The sequence below is a fragment of the Protopterus annectens genome, chromosome 1.part2 (assembly GCF_019279795.1).
Source record: "Protopterus annectens isolate FY-2018-M chromosome 1.part2, PAN1.0, whole genome shotgun sequence".
Classification (NCBI taxonomy): domain Eukaryota; kingdom Metazoa; phylum Chordata; order Ceratodontiformes; family Protopteridae; genus Protopterus; species Protopterus annectens.
The window spans coordinates 957,862,193-957,883,458 of NC_056727.1; the positions used below are offsets into that span (position 1 = coordinate 957,862,193).

The window sequence follows — 21,266 nt, forward strand, 5'->3', positions numbered from 1 at the left end:
ATGCTTGAGACATAAAAGAAAGCACAGAAATGAGTAGAATAACCAGGAGAACCACAGACTTCTGCAGGGAGATGGAGATGGTCAGGAAGGAAATCAGCAACATTTTGAAATTAATGATTAAATTGGAGACTATAAACCATCAATCCCATTAGACAAATGATTACACAAGTGAAATGTGACATTGATGGTTAAGGTGTTTACTTCAAAGACGCAAGGTACAGGGCTTGAGTCTCACCTTTTTTTACTGTGACTATTGGACAGACACATGATAGTTTGCAGACTGATTACCTAGTACTTACCTCTGAACTTCACATCATTAATGTTTAGGACAATATTAAAGGTACTGAAGAAATAACTGTAAATAAAACAGTATTATTTGTAAAAAAAAATAAATACATAAATCCATGATATAAATTGCATGCGACATGGTAAATCAGTTTTGTATAGGCTGCAGTTCACAGTATTTTACATGTAGGCTGGAGAGTCATCAGTGAATGCTATGTATGCCAACAATATTAAAAATTTACTTTTTATTTGTAATGTTTACAGTGTTTAAAGTGTAACAAGATAAGAGACTGGAAAGAAGCAATACTGGGATTTTGGCTGCTGGGGCAAAAGATGTAAAAATGTATTGATCACATTATATGCACAGTACAGATAATTCTTCATTTCACAAGGGTGGATATATACAGTAATGTTCTCGATTTAAACAGTTTTTAAGCAAACAGGCTAAAAAATTAATTAGAAGGGAAAATATAATGAGGTGGATTTTTGAAGCACTATATTCGCATATGTGGTATGGAAGAAGTGAATTCAGTAGTAGGAAATCAGGCATAATTTACACGTCATGCTCCAAGGCACACTAACTGGGCTATACTAGATACAAATGATACTTCAATTGAGTATCTGCATTTAATTAAAAGCTTTGATATACACATCCAATAACTATTTCAGATCATGCGCCAATGAAGATAAAGATGCAAGGTAATGTTGTAAAAATGAGACAGTGGTGCTTTCCTACTTACCTGATAAAACAGAGGAATTTAATGAATGGGTAGTGAAAGTGATTTGAGAATTATTAGGGAAGATAAATGTTTCTTCAGAATGGATAGGCAGTGAGTGGGATAAAATGAAAATGAAGTTTAAAACAAAGTAGAAATAAAAATATACAAGAAAGAGGTATTAGGAATTATTTATAGGGGCTGACAAAGGTCAAAATGTATTGCAAAGTAATAAACTCACAGAACAAGAGGAGAAATAAACTCAAAGTGATGAAAGGAAAATTATTACTTGGATAATATGTACGAGTTTATGAAGTCTGCTGTTAAACTCATTTCTGATAACTCCACAGCACAAAACACTTAGTACCACAACTTGGGCAACAGAAAAGAAAAAAAGAAAGGGTTGCCAACAAACTTAGGGAGCCTATGACAAGAAAAATAACCAGAGATCCTATTGCGGCATTATGGATATTTCAGAAATGTTATCAAACTTTATAAAAATCAGAAGAATGTGAAACCCAAGAAAAGGCACAAATGAAAATATTTAAGGAAGACTTACAGAAAGATGAGGCTCAACAAGTAACAGCAAAGAGATGAGGTAAAAAAGGTTATATATAATCAATTAACATGGAAGTCTCCAAAAGAGTTTGTATTCCTAAGAAAATCTGACAAATCAGTGAGAAGACGGTGATAAACATTTGAAAGGATTTGTTTACTACTATTTTACAAAAATGGGACCGGGATACCAGCATCATGGCAGAAAGCTGTGGTGGCTATATTACCCGAAGAGGGTAAAGACCCTATAGATCCCATTCAATTTTAAACCATAATTATAAAGTGTTCTGGCTTACTCTAGCTAACAGAATGGCAAAATGTATTGCTGAAACTGAACAATATGGATTTATGTTGTTTTTTTTTTGTGAAGAGGAGGCAAACATGTGACATTAAAAGAGTGATGATCCAAAAGGGAAGCAGAATATAAGAAAACACCACTATTGTTGGTGGGTCTTAATGAAGAAAAAGCATTCAATAGAGTTCACTGTGATTTTATGAGTAGGGGGATGGCTGCATTTGCATTATATGAAGAGTCAGAGGCAAGAATAAAGGTGGGATGGCTCCTCTCTGATAAGCAGTGTTTGAACACATTTACACACACAACAAATCACAAACATTTTCTTTCTTTACAACTGTCATGAGTCCAGGAGTATACTGCTCAATTCCTGCCTTCCCTTAAAATTCAGTCCTTCTCTTGATTATTTTTCTGCATGTATTGTTCCCACAATTCCATTTATTTCTACGTAATCCTACCCTTTTCTAAAGAACCCTCTTCCAGTTTTTTTCTCTCTCTTACAATATTAAGTAATCAATTCAGATCTTGTCCCCCAGATAAAAAGAATCGGTTCCCTTGGTTACAGACTTTTGCTCCCCCAATATTTCTGATAAATTGTGTAGGAAAATTTTAAAATCTGCCAACTCATATTCCCAAAAATATGTTCCCAGTTATTTCTTTCTTCCACATTACACTTCTAGCATTTGCCATCTATCTGATGAAAAATTCCTGGAAGTGTGAAAGACCATCTCTAGTAGGGTTTAAGACTAGAAAAGAAGCTGCTACGGATAATTAGTAGGGCATATAAAACAGTGTATGGTAACTATAAGAATCCGTTAAGATGAGGTTTGAAAAGACTGGAAAGGTAATTCACAAAGGAACGATGGAAGAATATCTTTATGGCTGTCAAATATGCAACAAAGTTCAGAAGGTTTAGAATTTCTGCTTGAAAGTGTTTGCAATATGCATAAATAATTTTTCCTTTTTTTTAAGGGGAGGGGATAATGAGATGGCAGACTTGAAACTTTCCCTACAGAGCACTTTGTCAACAATGTTGGGGGAAGCAAATGCTTCTAAAACAGGAAATTATTCTTTTGAGCTGGGACATAGGATCTGAATTGTTTAGATAGAGGAATGCCTTACTAATTTTAATGGTACTGGCTGCCAAAAAAAGTAATCACTAAAAAATGGAAATCAAAATCTAAACCAAACCCACTATAACTGAAGCACTAAACACTTAATATGAGATAAAAGATCTGGAGGTAAGGAAAAAGAGGAGGACAAATTGTACAGAAATAAATGGAAATTGTGGGCATAGGCCAACTAAGCTCTAGCGGGGATGCTTTTCCAGTAATCTGGATGATGTAGGTAGACCAGGATGGGGGCAGCTGTGGAGACCTTTTGCCAAAGGTACCAGTTAACCAAAGGCCAGCCCTAATTGTCGAAACATTACAGGCAGAATAATATTCAGGAATAGGAGTGAGGTTTACAGGAAGACAAGAATTGAGTGATGTAATGTTGAAGTGAATGATAATTCTTAAAAAGAAAACATATGACAATGCCACTATGGTCTGCTTTCTTTTTTATTAATGCCTGTGTACCTATCTCATTGTGTAAAATGTGATTTATTTTCTGTTCTCACTTTAAAGTGATTGATACCGCAACCTGACTACATTGACCATGAATATGCATAGTTTAAAGTAATCAAAAGTTCATGGATTTTCAGGGCCTCTGTCCCTGATTCTCTCTTCTGGAGGCTGAGCAGTTAAGTATGGTCATGTCAACAGTACACTGTCTAGAACAGGGAATATTTATCAGTTTCCAGATTAAGAAACACAAAACACTAACCCACTTCCCTCAAGAGTTTCTTCACTGCTTAACTTTCAAGAAATTAAATAAAAATAAATGTAAAGTTTTGTTTAGGACAAGGTCTCATGCAGCATATATAGACGTATGCAGTACTTATTGTTGAAGTGACTCACCTTACAAGACAAAATGTTACCAAATGCAGAGAAAGTGTCATAAAGAGCCTTATTATCAATGGACTTATCCAAGTTCTTGATGAATACATTGCCAACCCCAGATTTTCTAAGTGAAGGATCTCGCTGTGACCACATGATACGTATTGGCTTGCCTTTGATAACATCAAAGTTCATGGTGTCTAGTGCACGTTCAGCTGCAATAGGAACAGAAGCAGCACTTGGTAAGAGTTATCAAAAAAATAGCAAGGCACTCGTACAAGCAGTTCAACTGCCTTTTTAATGTCTTTTTTTAATAACAGACCATTCATTCTCAAAGATCACAATTAAAAAAAGATTTTATATTAATTACTGTCACGGTTCTGCCCAACTGATTTTTTCAGGCAAATGTGTTACACTGCATCATTTCTATTATTTTTGTTACTTTATTAAATCACTTAAGACACTGGCAATCATACATTAACAGAAAAGAAAACCAACATTAACATTTTTCCCCATTTACATACAGTATACATCAAATTGCTTTTCTTTCTTTGTAACTGTCATCAGACATTACATAAATTTCTGAATTCCTGCCTTCCCTTAAACCTCCCCCTCCTGGACATTATTTTGCATGTATTGTTCCCCAAATTTTCATTTATTTCTATGTAATTTGTTCCTTCCTTTTTCTAAAGATCCCTCTTCCACTTTTATCTCTTTTACAGTACTGAATACTCCAAATGCAGTTGTTTAGACAGATTTCCAGTTTCTAGTAATTGTGTTTTTTTTGGGCAGCCAAAGGAGTTAAACTTAAGGCCTTGTTATGCCTAGGCAATTCATATCCTGTGTCCCAGGTCAAAAGAATCATTTCCTATGTTAAAGCCATTTGCTCACCCAATATGTCTGACAAGTACTCTGTAGGAAGTTTTTAAAATGTGCCAACTCATTGCACTCCCAAAACACTATGTTCCCAGTAACCTCTTTCTTCCTCATTACACCTCCAACATTTCCTATCTAATTGAGGAAAAAAAATCTTTGGAGTCTGACTGGAGAATAAGAATACCTATGCAAACATTTCCAAACAAAAATCCTAAATTTTCTATACTTTTTTGCATACTTAGAAGCCATACATATGCCCTCCCATTGTTCTCTTGTAAATTGATTTTCCACTCTCTTCCCAATCTTTTCTAATCTCCTCTGATTATTATTGTTATGCAATATTTTATATGTCTATTAAGTATCCCTTTTTTAATGGCAGCTTCTGTTCAAGATTCAAATAAAAACTATGAGCGCGCAAGTCTTTCACTTAAGATTACCCTGTCCGTTTCTCTTTGCCTATACTCGGATATCAATCCCTGGTATGGAAGGCAGTCTCTAGCCTGCAGTCCAAATGTCTTCTTAGCCTCTTTTCACTCATTTACCGCTCCCTTTCTAGTTATTTGCTCCTAATAATTTGGTTCCTTTCCTAGTTTTCTCCAGTAAATTCCAGCTTGTTCTTGCCTATTTTTTGTACAACTACTTGCAGTCATCCCTACTGGCAAAATCTCACTTCTCCATCCGTGTGTTGGCTCAGTTCTTAGAATGGTTTCTGTTAATTTATGAATACAACATTCTGTAGTTATTATTCTCCCGAAGAAGGTGCATCTAAAATTCCACTCTATTTGTGAACTTCCTCCCTACTTCATCATCATATCATTTTCCATTTTGAATTGTAACCTTCTACTTGTGTTATGCACATGAGCCTTAAATGTGTTGCTCAAAAATACCCATTCAATTCAGGTAACCTTAAACCACCTTGTATTGGAAGGATTAACGCATCATACTTAACTCTTGCCGGCTTCCCTCAAAGATAAATTCCATCAGCTCTATTAATTATCCACAACTCCTCATCTGTTTGATAGAAATATGTCTGAGCTGTGTATAAAACTAAAGGAACTAAAAAAAGTTTTACTGCTTGCATCTTACTATCCATAAACAAGAGCTTCTAGTTTCAGTTTTTATGCTACCTGTTTAGTTCTTCCCAAATATCCTTAGCTGCTATTACAGAAGCCTTTTTAATCCATAAAACTAAATACTTTTTCTTATTATTTCCCTATAAATATGGATATTGCTGAACCAATTCATGTGTGGGTATATGATTTACAGCTATATGTTCTGGAATACTGAAATGTCTATTTCTGGATTTATTAGGTACAAAATAATACCTGTAAATAATGCCATTTCCTGATTACCCTACCAATTATATCCTTGCATTTCTGAGTCCCTTATTTTCTTTGTCAATGGCTCTAAATATAACTCAAATTACAAAGGGGAAAGAGGACACCCCTGCTTGAATTCTTTTCAAACACAACTTGAGAGGAACCTCCCACTTTAATTATTGCCTCCAATCCTTCATATAGCCCCCTAATTAACCTTATTACTGTATCTGGGGAATGCAAATGCTTACATTTCCCTGCTCTTAAAATCCCAGCTTAATGTATCGAATGCTTCCTCTGCATCAGGACCCATCAACAGCAGTGGTATTTTCTTACATTATTCTTCCCTCTGGATCATTATTATTCTGTTAATGTTGTCAAATATTTTCCTCCATACCACAAAACCACACTGATCATATCTATCAATTTTGGCAACACATTTGTGCACACTAGCTATAAGAATGGCAAACACTTTATAATGGTTTAAAATTGAAATCTGTCTACATGAAAATGTTTACGATAGGTCTTTACCACCTTTAGGTAATACAGTAACCACAGCTTTCTTCTAAGATGTTGGTGCTTCTCCTCCTTTTAAAATACTGCAGGAGCTATGCCATAAGGCCCAACTCCAGAATGTTTTACTGATAATTTTGTCATTGTACAATAGCCTGTGGTCACTACCTCCAACCCGGATACTATAGGAGCTCTACCATAAGGCCCAACTCTCAAATGTTTTCACTGTGAATTTTGCCACTGTACAATGTAAGCAAACTTAACTTGAAACCTTGCTGTGTATTAACTTCAACTAATTAAATACATGTCTGCACTGGGCTGGAAAGAGGCTTTAACATCTTCCTCCTCCAAAAAAGTGTCCCTGCACTCTAAGGACCAATGTCATTTCCCTTGACCAATACAGTACACCGTAGGTATGTCAGTTACTACTATTCCTAGATTCCAGGTTTCTGCATTAAGGAAATGAAAGAAAACCTGTTCTCAACTTTGTGCCTATTGGTTAATTGCTTTGTACTGGTATAAACTGATTATGCTGTTATAATCTGACTAGACGGTGGACTTTGCTCTTCTACCCTACCCCAATTCCCATCCACCCCACTTACTCTAGTATACTTTCCACATACTGCAAATAATCTTACTATTACACAAACACTCCTGTTTCTTTTTACCCAATTCCCAACTTCCATTTAATCTTTCAGCACCATCCCAAACTACCTTTTATCCCTCTCACACTGCTTTGCACTGTATTTATTCAGTCACACTCCCCCTAACAATACCTGAGACATTCTACTTCTCCCAAATAAACCTTCACTTCTTCCTATTTTTAACTACACCCTCATACTCTAGCCTTTTAAACCCCTCTATTCTTTATACTCCAGAGAAGATACTAGGACAACCTGTCCTTCACAGGAAATACTTTTTTCCTACCTACCCTCTATCAACTTAAAGACTTCACCACCACTAAATATCCTGCCTTTTCCTTCTCGATTCCTACCTCTCCATTACCTGCCAATAACATACAAATGTGTTTACTTAATCGTGCTGCTCCTCAACTTATCGTCTATTCCTCTCCTTCTACTGGGCTATTTTTCATCCTATAATGAGTCTATAACAGCTCAACATCTTTCCAATTCTGTCCCAGCCACCTATTTATACTTTCTCCCTACATTCTCCACACATCACACCAATTTTTTTTGACGATGCCCCTTACCTTTACTCCAAATATAGACTACTTGACTCCATTTCAACTCAAACCAAAACCAAACTATGTGGAAAAATACTCTCCAAATAACAAATATGAATAATTCTCCAATATACTAAAATCCTTCCAAGAAGAGACATTCACACTAATCCTGACCTCAGCTATCACAATGGTCATCAAAGCAATTCTCTTCACAAACTACTCTAAACTTACAACTGTCAACCCTCAACTCAGGTAATACATTTGCTGCCATAAATGTTATAAGAATAATAAATAAAATTGCAGACCTACATGCCTGATTATCCAATATAAGCCTGATATTCTCACTGTAACTGAAATTTGGCTTAAACGCAGAACAGAAGACTCCAAATTACACCCCCTCGGCTATACCACCATTCATAATGACTGTATAAAGAACAAAGGTGGTGGTATTGTTTTAATATTCCCCAACCACTACATTTCTCCTTATAACAAACCAATACTAAAATGCAATTCAGCAGAGCTTATTACTTTCCTGAAATTAAACAAGTATAAACAAAGATATATTACTGCCTTTTACATTCCTCCTGGTGAGGATACAGATATACTGGAACATATCCTATATTCAATATTCATAACAGTATCACCAAGAAATACTACTACTAGGTGATGTGAATTGTCAGTTGTTTGGACAAACTAACTCCACTTTATCCAGCATGAACATATTTTGTTTTAAACATCTAATAGCCCCAAATTACAGCAAGACATCGAATTTCATATTAGACTGGATCCTAGTGTCAGACCCTAGCAAATACACCACATGTGCAGTGTTTGTCTCAGTGATCATCTCTCAAGCTACACAACCAGACACCTCTCACATCCACTTAAATGGCAAGTTTATAAAACAGAACCTTTCCAAGTTTAACAGAAATGCTGATTACCCTATCATCTATTAACCAGATCTTTCTACAAATCCTCCCCTTAGATGATGCTGTAAATGAATTCAATACAACTTTCCTGAATATCATAAATAGCCTTGCACCTCCTAGAAGAGGGACTAAAACAAGTCATGCAATTTGACTATCTAAAGAGAGTAGACTGCTAATGAAGGATAAATGAAAAATATGGAAAGAATGGTAAAAATATAAATCACCACAATCTTGAAAATGTCAGAATGCTTCACAATAGTACTAAAAAGCAAATAAATAAAGACAAAAAACGAACTGCTTTCAGAATAATAGCAAATACAACCCTAAAAAATTCTGGAGAGCCATTAAAATAATTTTGCAAAAAGGTCAAAAACTCAACCTTAAACCCTCTCCCAATAAAACACTACTTGAAACCACAATACAATTCAACTCTTACTTCATAGATACTATAAGCGTCTCTAATCAAGGATTGTCCAACATCTAATCCTAACTCTGTCCAACAGCCACACATCCACTTTCACCTTTCCACCTGTGCTCACATCCTACATAAAACTACTCAAACCAGTTGGTGACCTCACCAAGTGAGTTCCTTAAAATAGCAGCCAATAACATCACCTGTCCTGTCTCAATCCTTATAAACAGATCAGTCAATCAAGGAATCCCACGTTCTCTCACTGGAAAAAGTCACACATTATTCCTCTGCAAAAAGGAAGAAATTCAACACACATTACTAACAATAGACCTATAGCAATCTTATCCGTCCCCCCAAAATATTTGATAAATGTATTCAAAAACAACAGCTAAACTCTCTTGCAGGAAGACTCCTATCCCCCATATAACACTGCTTCCTTCCTTCCCATAGTACTAATACTGCACTTCTAAAGTATATAGATACTTGTCAATAATGCTAGAGATAATGGCAAACTAGTCTCCCTACTTATTTCTAGACTTGTCTAAAGCCTTTGACAGTTTGCTACAAACTTCTACTTCAAATGTCATTAGGTCTCTCTCTCAGCCCACCCTTCTATGGCTCAAAACCACCTGTCCAATAGGTATACATCAGTAAAATGGCATACCATCCCTCTGTCATCAGCAGTGTACTGCAAGGTTCTATCCCTTGGTACCCTCCTCTTCAACACTCTCACAAACACAATTCAAACATCAATACAACAGGCCTTCTTAATACAGTATGCAGATGACTCCACACTTGCTTGCACATCTGACAACATGGCACAACTCCAAAAAAACTGCTCAGGAAGCTTTAACAGCTAGCAGAACACATCTTTGTACCTCTCAATAGATGCTCGATCCAAAACTATTACTTTTTTCCCCACAAATGCTTCTCTTATGAAAAGACGAATCTTGAAGTCCTCTCTTGATAACAACCACTGAAGTCACTTCTCATAGCAACTTTATTAGGGATGATTATATTAAATTCAACCTGCCTATACAAAAATTGCATAACGAAACTTCAAAAACTAGGGATGCTTTACAGAGCCAAAAACGTTCCCAACAACACAATTAAAACTATAATGGTCACTACTTATCTCCTGCCCACACTTCTTTATGGCACTCCCATCCTTACTAACCCTCAGGCATCACATAAGTCAAAACTTGAACAATGCTATAAACAAAGTTGGTAAATTTGCTGCAAATTACCCTTTCAGAGCCAACCACTAAAAACCCTAAATTGAACTACCCCCATCAACATACATATACACAGCTTTTTACCACCTATAAAATTATCCATTTGTTTGTTCAGCATTAAATAATATTGCTACACAACTATGTTTCCCAGTTAGTCATTACAATCTAATGACCAAAAACTCCTGCCCACAAACCTATCAAATCTGCTGGGCATGGTCTATACTCATAACATGTTGCCAAGGCCTAGAGTGCCTTATCTGTATCCATCAGGTCAATATGTTCCCTTCTAGCCTTCAAAACCATTCTGAAAGACTTCCTAACAGGATAAACTATTATCGCTAAATGTGAACAAATAGCTGTTCATACCTTACACCTTCTTAACCTCCCTTCTTCACTCACTTCCTTACTTCTATTAATTTATCTCCCCTGGCTTTCTCAATAAATATACCATAAGCCTGCTTTTCATCTCTTCATACTACAACTCCTGTTTGCATTATACTAACTTACCCTTACCTTCTCTATAAACTGGCTAAAATTTCTCTAAATAGTAAAACATTGTCATATAACTTATGTATTCTTAACCAATGTTTTCATATTAGGTCTACTTTCGTATAATTATTTAAACTATAGATATTTTTTGTAATGTTTTTGAAGACTGTAAAATTGTTCTTAAAATGCTTTGTAATACTTTGGAGATTTTCTCCCTGGGCCTCTGCTGAAAATGGACTCCTAACTAGTTGGACTTTCCAATAATAAAATGTCAGCTTTCAGAAAGCGTTAGAAATCCAAATACCAATGAAAATACTAGTTGCAAAACAGATCCAAAAATAGGTACTGCTGGTAAAGGTAGACATGACGACCCTCCACCTTTGAGCCAGTGATCAAGGAGCCTCAATCCTCACCACTGGCACCAGTGGGGGACGTTCACTGAGAGGTTAACAAGTACACACACAGCATCTCCAGATACAGCTCTCTGCATCAAGCACAATCAAACACAATTTCCCTTAAGAGCACATGGGGAACACAGTCAGTCCGGGGCAGGTTTTGCCCTCTTTCAACAGATCTCCAGTAAGACTCCCCACTGGCACAGCTACAGAATTGAGATCTCATTTGTGCGTCCAAGCCAAGACCTCCATCACACTCTCTGTTCAACCAGTGCTTTGTGTCCCTGCCCAAGTAGCTGACACTCACAATCTTTGAGATTTTATTTACGTACATGAGAATGGCTGTCACAGGTTTACTAGATATGCCCCCTTCTGCCCAGACTATAACGTAGTCATGGCTGCCACCAGGCACTTCTGCCAGCTATCTTAAGGTTCTTCCAAGAGTACCCAATATACTGAGTGAATGTAATACAAATGGTAGTTTGACCAAGAGCAAAGCTATTAGGAGTGGCCCACACTGTCACCAAATAAATAAGCAAACACTCTCAAAACTTAAATACATCTACAAAGATCAGCCACAATTAAAGGTTTAAATATATTTAATAAATAATAAAAAGCCAAGACAATGCTAAATATCTATTCACAGTGACATCAGAGTTCAAATCACAGGCAATAATTAACACTGAAGGACAGGCTCAGACAAAGAAAAACTATCTAAAACTAAGCTTCACTATATTCCTCGCTGAATCTAAGCAAATTACACTATTCTCTACTTGCTTAACAGAGCAAGGTAGATGATGAAGTGAATGGTCCTCGTTGTCAGGCTCAAGCCAGAATACAGTGTGCTCAGTCTCAGTAAGAGATTTCTCGAAAAAATATCTAAAATATTACTTCTGAGATAGCTTGCAGAAAGACCATTTCTGGTCATCTGACTTTTAGTTCCCATGCAAAACCCCCATTGCTGGAAGCTGGCAGGATTTAGCACCCACCTGTAAAAATACACACACAAGAGCTTTTGCTCAGATCTGTGGTAGGTGCTGGAAATCATAAAACAATTTCATATCTCCACGCTTCCAGAGTAGTAATTAGTTCAACCCCAAAGAATACAGAAAGCTTCCTTGTACAGACTCTCTCTGGGTGCATTGAAACCTGTGAGACAGCATCTTTACGGCCTAGCCCGTAAAGTAATTTAATTTCAGATATATTTTAAAGTTTGCTGGACTGAGGTTAACCTCCTGTCTCCCAGTTTCCTCTGCTAAAACATGCACATTTAAAGTTACAATAGTGCATGTACATTTCTGTTCTCTCCAGTAGGACACACTGTGGATACACTTCAAACACTTCACAAATACCTTTTCAACACAAATATTTGTACAAATCAGTGTGATACACACAACATACAGTTCTAATACATTTGTAACACAAGCATCTTGTATAAATCAGTTTGATATCCACAAATGACATAATTACTTACAAAATTCCAGCTAGCTGTGCTGGCAAGTACCTCCTAATGTCACAGTAGATATCACAAATTTATTTAAACTTGTGTAATGCACAATATAGCTTTTCATCTGTGTGCAACAGACTTCATTAGAATCTAGAATGCACAAATCAAATAATGCTTTTAAATGATTCTCCCCAAACTAAAATACCTGTAATCAGCACTTAAAGGTATAATACTCGAATAAAACTTTTCAAAGGTATTGTATATATTAAAAATTAACAATGCTAAATATAAACATATAAAATTCAGCTTAGTTTAAATAACCAATCATATGTTTATTTTAAAATACAACATAAAAACGTTTTATTCCTAAAAAGCACACAAAAACAACAAGACAGAATGCTAATATTTATTAGCTCCTGTTTTAGCACTGGAACTAGGGACAAGTTGTCATTAATCCCAGGGTAGTATGTGGCATCCAACTTTACTTGCCACCACAAATCCCTTACCTCTAGATGATCTTTCCATGCTCCCCCTTGGTTATGTGTCACATTCTGTAATATACAAAATAAAAACCCTTTGTAGTTAGAATAATTATTGGAGTGTTTAATTATTGGAGTGTTTAAGTGTTGTTAATGCTTTTCACTCCTATTTCATACCCATGTTCATAAATTCACTTTTAAGACACCTCTTGGTCTTCCTGACAAAAAAAAATCTGCGCATGTACTACAGGTAGCTAGTGGGATCCTCCCCACACGCTCTTGGATTTCTTTGTCGTGTTCAAAAATCTAGTTTTTCAAAACGTCCAGTATAAATGTCATCCGAAAAGGCTGTAATAAAATAACTCATAGGATCTCCTTGAAGAACATTGTTCATAGGTGTGTACTAGGCTAACGGCCCTGGAACCTATATAAGCCTAGCCCCTATCAAGCAAGGCCACTGAAGTGATCCCCGGGGTGAACTTCCTATTGCCCACCCACTCGTCAAGATTTCTCTTAAAGAGGGCCAGTGAAGTGCTCTGCTTGATGTGAATGGGAAGTTTGTTCCAGAGTATGGGAAGTCTCTGGGTTAGGAACCTGTCCCTCCAGCATGTTCTGTTTATTGTGGTAATGAGGTTAAGGTCCCTGGAGTGTGTGGCATGGAGGGATTAGGAATTTTTTTAGGTGTACCATATTAAGCAGCTCTGGGTCAGACATGGCTTTGTAGGTCAAGCAGAGATCGCCTCTACGTATGCGATAAGAGACTGAGTATAGCTGGAGTTTTTTTGAGTCTGTCTGTATAGGGCATGTGTCTAAGGCCCAAGATCCTCTTAGTGAGGTATTTCTGTGGCCCTTCCAGTTGTAGGTGTCTAGTGAGATGCATACCAAATGTGCACTGTATTCTATAACAGGTCTAATGAGGGACAAGTAGAGAGGGACTATGACCTCTTTCTTCCTGGATGAGAAACCTTTTGTAATGAGCTGTGCCACATAGGACTTTCTGACTACAGTGGCAATGCGGTTATCAAAGGAGAGGTTGCTGTCAACCTGTGTCCCCAGGTCCCTTATCACACCTTTGGTGTTTAGTGGACTACTGTCTACGTGGTAGTTTATGAGCACTGAATTTTTCCCAAAGGGAATGACAATGCACTTTTTGGCATTGAGCTTAAGGCCATGGTTCTGGCATCAGTCAATGGTGTCAGTGAAACCTTTTTGTAGAATGTCTACATCAGTTGGAGAATCAGTAATGGCTCCCAGTTTGCAATCATCTGCAAACATGGTCAGCCAGAGTCCCTTGGTGTTGGCTTGAACTTCAGAGAATTAGATGCCAAACAAGAGAGGACTTAGGACAGATCCCTGTGGGACACCACTTGCAACTGGTCCGTAGTCAGATCTGTAGTCCGCTCCTTTCACGGTGTGGGTTCTATCAGTGAGCCAGTTGGCAACCCATCTTATTACATAGGGGTTTATGCCTAGTTTAGTGAGTCTGATTCCTGAGTGAGGGATGGTGTCGAAGGCCTTGGCAAGATCTAGGTAGGCTGTGTGAACTACCTTGCCATCATCCACTGCTCTGGTGACAAGACTCGAAGAAGTCTATCAGGTTGAGCAGGCATGACCTACCTTTCAAAAACCCATACTGCATGGGGTCCAGAGTTTGGGGATTTCTTATGTCCTTATTTATAAGGTCCATGATGATGCGCTCTATAGCCTTACATATCAGACTCGTCAGGCTAATGGGGCGGTAGTTCCCAGGGTCTGTAGTCTTTCCCAGTTTGTAGAATGGGATGACAGTAGCAGTGCACCATTCGGTAGGAACAAAGCCTGAAACGAGGCTGTGATTGAACAGGGTATTCAGGTCTAGTGCCAGTTCACTTTGTAATTCATGTAGAACACAGCCAGGGATATTATGAGGTCCCACGGAAGCTGTAGTCTTGGCTTTGGACAGTGCGTTTTTTTTACCTGTGTAGCCGTGATAATGGGACTTGGCATTCCTCAAGTATTGTGATAGGCCCTTTAGGGGGGGGTGAAAAGGGAGTAAATTTCATACTGAACCTGTCAGCCAATATGTTGGCAATATCCGTTGGTTCTGTATATGTACTGCCATTGTGCTGTAACTCAGAGCAGACCCGAGTATTGCCATGTAGACTGATACAACTACAGAATGCCTTGTGGTTGTCTAGAATCTGGAGCAATTTTGTTTTCATAGCTAGCTTTAGAGGATTTGATGATGGATCTCAGTTTTTTACTGAGGCTAACAAAAGAGTTTTTCCAGTCTTGGGACATCACCCTTTTCTGCAAAAGTTTTTTCCTTCTGTTGTAGTGTTTGTTCATGGTGGGGGACCATCAGTTCATCCTGCACGATTCCTGAAGACCAAAACTTGACAAGATGGGGCATATTTTCTTTTTCCATTTGTTTAAAACCACCATCAAGATTTCATTAACAAAAGAAAATAGCAAAGTTTTTACTGGAGAGAAAAATTAAGGATACTAACCAAAAGAATGGCATGAAAAAGTGTGGTAGGTGCCCTTACTGCAAGTTTATCTTTGCGGGAAAAACTTTTAAGGTGAATAGGATTTCACTAATTCCAAAAGGGTCATTTGACTCCAATTTTACAAAGGTTGTTTACTGTGCTATCTGTTCGTCCTGTCAAAATTTCTTTGTAAGAAAAACGGAAAGGAGACTTCATGACAGGAGTTACGAACATTTATATGATATGAGAAAAACTGCAGAATGCCCTGGCTAAACATATTATGTAATTTTCATATCATACTTTTCTTTTCTTTGTGAATGATTGTATTTTATTGAATGTAAAAGAAGTGCCATGGCTATTACACTTGGAGAAAATGGAATTACAATGGCAACTGAGACTGAATGCATCCGTTCCACTGGGTCTCAATGTCAAAGTCTCAATTCCCTGTGTGTTAAAATTTAAAGCACTAGAGAGATCATGTTTAATATAAGTATTTAAACTTAAGTGAACAACGATGGTAATAGAGTGGCTCTTTAAATCATAACTTAGCTTGGAGGCTTGCCTATCATGTGACTGGCTTGACACACCTGGCTAGTGTGTGTAATATAGTTCTAACTTGACTGGGATATCTGATAAAAGTTTTTTACTACAAAGACAAAAGCACTTATCAGATTGAGCTATTTAATTTTAACAATAATTTTAGTTTTGCTGCCACTTTTGGAGTACTTGTCTGGAACTTTAGTTTTAATACATTTAATTACAGACAATTTATTAAAGTGCTATTTTAACGAAAACTGCAGCTGTTTCTGGTCAAGGTTTCTCTAGTTTGTGATTGTTTTTTGGTGTTTTTGCTCTGCAAAATCTCACACGCGCATCCAGGCATGCCTCCTTATAGAAATGCTGAAACCTGCAGCCCTTGAGGCACCTTCTGCAGCATGCAAAATGAGCCTCATGGACAAATTTGTAATGGATTGAAGGGCAGCCAACTGTGAGGCCACAGAAGTTTGAACCTCTGCAGTATCAGTCCCTGAAAGGGAGTTTGAAAGTTCCTTAAGTCCCTTTGCAATCTTGTGAAATGCGTCAAACAGTTCAGCAGTCAGATAGCAAAAGTCGCTGAAGCATATACTCACTTCCCAAATCTGTCCAGAGCCCTAGATTCTTTATTAGGGGGATGGACAGTGGAACTATGTTCTGCAAATTCCTTCTTTGCAGCTGCCACCATGACTATGGAAAAAAACAGTATTCCCTTACTCCAATGTTCTCTTCCTACAAGTGGAGCCAGAATCCTGTCCAGTTCCTTGAGGATTGGCTCAACTGTATCAGGTTCCTTCCACACCTGCTTAGAAAACAAATCGAAGAGTTCATAGACAGGCAGAGTGACCCAGGAGGTAGATGGGCCAAGTCCTGAAAGCTTCCAAAAATGGTGACTCTTCTGGAGATGGGTTTTGGGCAGACCAACCACCCTTCTGTTTTAGGATCTCAAGGATGCCTCCAAATGAGATGTCATTGTGTTGTGATTTAGGAGACCCTTTTCCCTCGTCAAAGTCAGTATCCTCAGTGACAGACTCCTGAGGGGGAGGGTGGAGTCTAAGTGCCTCCTCTTGCACATCCTCTTCCTATGAACGACTTTGGTGGGAAGTATCGGAAGAGATGACAATACCCAGCCGAGTGGTCTGGAAGCTCTGGGCTGGCTGCCTCTGTGGTGTAGAATGCTGAGGGTCATGATGCAAAGTCAGCTGAGGGATCGAGGATGGATCCAAGGGGGGAAAGGACCCACCAGATCTGTGGAAGCAGAGAAGACACTCTTCACAACCTTGAAAGCAGACTACTCCAAAGAGAAGGAAGCCAATGGAGCAGAGAAAGGTAGTTTCTGGCCTGTCAGCTCCCCTCACTCCAAGAGCCATCCATCAGAGGCGGACGCTGGAGTTGAGCTGTCCAACACTGAAGCTGTGAGAGGAAGAGATGGCTCCAAAAATCTCAGAGTCAATCCTATTCCCTCGGATCTGACCTGGAAGCTTCAGCTCCGCGAGTCATACAGATACTAAGATATTGGAGCCAGTAAGCTCAGAGTAACTGTTGGATTGGAAGAGAAAACTCTTCAGATCCTACCCAGAATAGTCTGAAATGCTCAGATCCAAGGACTCTAACCCCACAGCTTGGGTAAGAGGAGGATTAACTACCAGTGGAGTAGCCGGTGGATGATGTTCCTGACCAGAGGGGGCAGGAGCCGTGAAGACTCCCTTCTGAAATTGCTCCGTAAACAATCTCCTCACTATCCTTTTCACACTGGCCACAATGATACTTCTGGAGGAACGCGAGGACACCACTGAAGGGGGCTTAGAGTACAGCTCAAGGAAAGGGGAGGGCAATCTAGATGGTACCGGATGCACTGAGAGAGAATACAAAGTTCAAGAGAAAAGGCTTGGGATCTGGGGACTTCAGATCTGTAGTACATTTTTTTCAGCTTGGACGAATGACTCTCCAGATAACTCATCAGATCCAAGGAAAAATAAACCCAGGGGATGTCAGACCTGATTTGTTGTTCTTCTTCAGCTCAGATGAAGTTGAAGCCATAGAATGAAAAGACCTGGACCTTTTTGAAGTCCAGCAAGAACTTTCAATATTAATTTATTTCTTCTTTCAGTTAAGGCTCTTGGGTTGACCCCACTGCAAATGTTACATTCCTCATCTAAGTGGTCAGTCCCTAAACAGTGCACACACAAAGTGAGCATCAGCAAATGGCAACTTGACCCTACATTTTGCACATTTTTTAAAACTTTTTTCCAACATAGCCACAGGTGAAATAATCAGATATCCATGAAAAACACATACCTATTCAGACAGGAACTAAATACTGCCACTAGAGAAAGGAAAGGGCAGAGAAAAAGGCTAACAAAATTATATTTTTTAGGAAGACGAAAGGTATAGCAACCTTTAACAAAAAGGTATATACAGGAGTAGGAAAGGCCTACCAACAACGGTATCAAGAATACACTTGCAAGTGTATTAGAGAAAATAAAGAAGAGCATCAAGAACACTTGACAGACAGTGCCAGACTATTGATCAGAAATAGGCTTAGTAACAGATAGCAATTAAGAATACAGTTTTATGGGGGAAAAAACAATTATCTTAATATGAACACTTGAGAGCAGTAGTCAACTCCATCTGGTTGTGAAAACAGCAAACGAGATCTGAGGGAATTAAGGCATGGTGCATTGTGGGCAGGAAAGGAACTCGAGAGTTTGTTGTTCTCCACGAGTTGGAGTAATGACCGAGTTGGCTCCAAATCCATTACGTTGAACGAATGAAAATTGATATCAGATCCAGTGTTTTCACATTATGTCTAATCTGGCATAACTATTTAAACTGCATAAGTTTTGTGTTTTTGAAGAATGCAAAATTGTTGCTTCTAAAATATTTTTGTAATTAAATGGGCACCTACCTAGTTGGACTTTCCAGTAATCAATTGTCAACAAATAATTTAAATCAATGTTGTATACTCTTTGCCTTTACCTGTAGTCACTTGCACTCTACATAAATCTATGCAAATTACCCACTGTTAATTTACACGTACAACTATGTTGGTTACTCTATTATACTGCTGCAAGAGTCTGGCTCTTAACTGAAAAGGGTCAACTGACAAGTCCACTCACCTGTTCAACAAACAAATAAAATAAATACTGCATCATTTACTGTGACAAGTCAGCACCACATCTACCAACTTAATTTAACAAACTTCACAGGCAATCCACTCATGCTTGTCCTTGTCAAACTTGATTCACCAAGTAATACTTGTCTATCATGCTCCTGAACCTATTCTCTCATCTACATCAAGGATGTCAGACATTTTTACTCAGTGATTTATACAGCACTAACTCAAAGACACTAAATTTGTCATTGACTGAAGCAACATTTACAATGCTATCACAATTGCTCTGATAATCTTTAACAATGCCCCCTCTAAATGCTCCTAAAACAATAACAAGTAATGTCAGATGAGCTTTACAGTTGTATTCTACAATAGATGAAGCACTTGGGTAAATTCCCCCTTGTGCTATGTCATAGCTCTGTATCCCAAATTTCAACACTCCGAATACGAGTATCTGACTCATCTACGTCACCCACTTGCAGAGGGGTTAAGGGTATAGTTGACCCTATGACTCCCAGTTCCTGATACCTACTCAAACAGCAGGGTTTACACCTTCATGGAGACATATTAGTTTGCTGCAACCGGAATATCCCAGACACAATGGATGACAGAGGGAATAATATACCCGGTCCGAGATAAAACAATATGGTGATAATGTGCACAAGACACGGTTTCCCTGTCAAGTCTGGCACAGTTGAGCAGCTGGATCTATTCCTGTATTCCTTCAGATAAAATCAAAAGGTTTTTTGTAGTTACAAATGTTTGAAGCATTTTTAGAAGGTGATTTCTGCAGGACAGCAGGAAAAACATTTCTTCACTGTATGATTCCTACTTAAGACACACTGGGGTCATACTTTCTTCTACAATACAGGCATTTTTGAATGATACCACACAGATTAAGGCTAACAAGCTGAACTGTAAAAAAGTTAATACTGAAGCAGCTTTGTAAAAACAGGAAAAAATGATTTCAAGGCAGCAGCAGCCAGAGTGCTATTAGGCAAACAATATAACCTGCAGGTACATCCAGATAAACCTGAAAATGCACTAGATGTGTAGGAGTACTGATGTTGCAGAAAAAGTAAAGTATTATTGGCCTGTCTGAGGGGAATGGGTAGAGCGATTCAGTGTAATTCATTCAGAAAGAGATAACTATGTTTTACAACATACTGTGCTTACTTTGAGAAAGCATAACTTATTAAAAAGTAAACTGCCTAGGCATTTCATTATGAAATTACTTAATTATGCAACCAAAAAGCCAAAGATATTCTAAATCAAATTAAAATAGCAGGATGTTCTGGAATTAAACTAGACTACAGCAACACATTCTATACTAAATGACTAGCATTTATTCTTATAACGCATATGCTGAAAGATTCCCATATAGCTACAGTTCCTGCAACGTTTGTATTTCAGTTTTAAGGTAAGCCGTATTTCTCATGATGCAGAAGAAACTGTCAGTAACTTCCAAGGAAATCAGTAAACCAAAAGCTTCACTGAAACCTGTGGGAACCAAAAGCAACAAGAAGGAAAGACGGAGCCTGCAAGTGATGGGGATGGTAATGAAGGAGAAGAGAGGCACTACTGTGCATCAACACCATGCAAATCCCCAGAAGGCTAAGGAAATAATCCACCCATCTCCATCCAACCTGCCTGCATCCCCCGGAAAATAGAAGGCAACAGTCCTAAATGAACCAGATTCCTCACTGCAGCTGTTTTACCCTACCGGCACAAGAAAACAATGCTGGATTCAGTTACCTGAGGTACAGGATCCCTCAGTCACCGATGTGGGACCACTCAAATAACCTTATGATGAGCTGGTGCCATTAAAAAAAAGCAACACAAGGTTCACCATGTGCAAGCATCACTTGATATATGGACAAAATGCAATAGGTTTAATCTTTTATAGTTCTGCATGCTATACTGAGCAGCTGCATTTGATGTCTGCAAGATAAATGTATGCACACCTAGGGTTTAGTCTTTTGGGGCTACACTTTATTATTTATTTATTTTACATTTATTTACCGGGATAGTCCGACTGGATACATGTCCATTTTCAGCGGAGGCCCGGGGAGAAAAGCTCCACATAG

The 21,266-nt window shown here is 38.2% G+C and overlaps 1 protein-coding gene across 2 annotated transcripts in view; it reads right to left on the reverse strand.

The window, feature by feature from the left end:
• LOC122792187 (polyadenylate-binding protein 4-like) overlaps window positions 1-21,266 on the reverse strand; it is a 1,135,653-nt gene that overhangs the window by 825,473 nt on the left and 288,914 nt on the right. For both annotated transcript variants that reach the window (XM_044059911.1, XM_044059912.1), the window contains exon 2: window positions 3,813-4,006. In XM_044059911.1, the coding sequence (XP_043915846.1) occupies window positions 3,813-4,006 (194 nt within the window). The remainder of the gene's footprint in view (window positions 1-3,812; window positions 4,007-21,266) is intronic.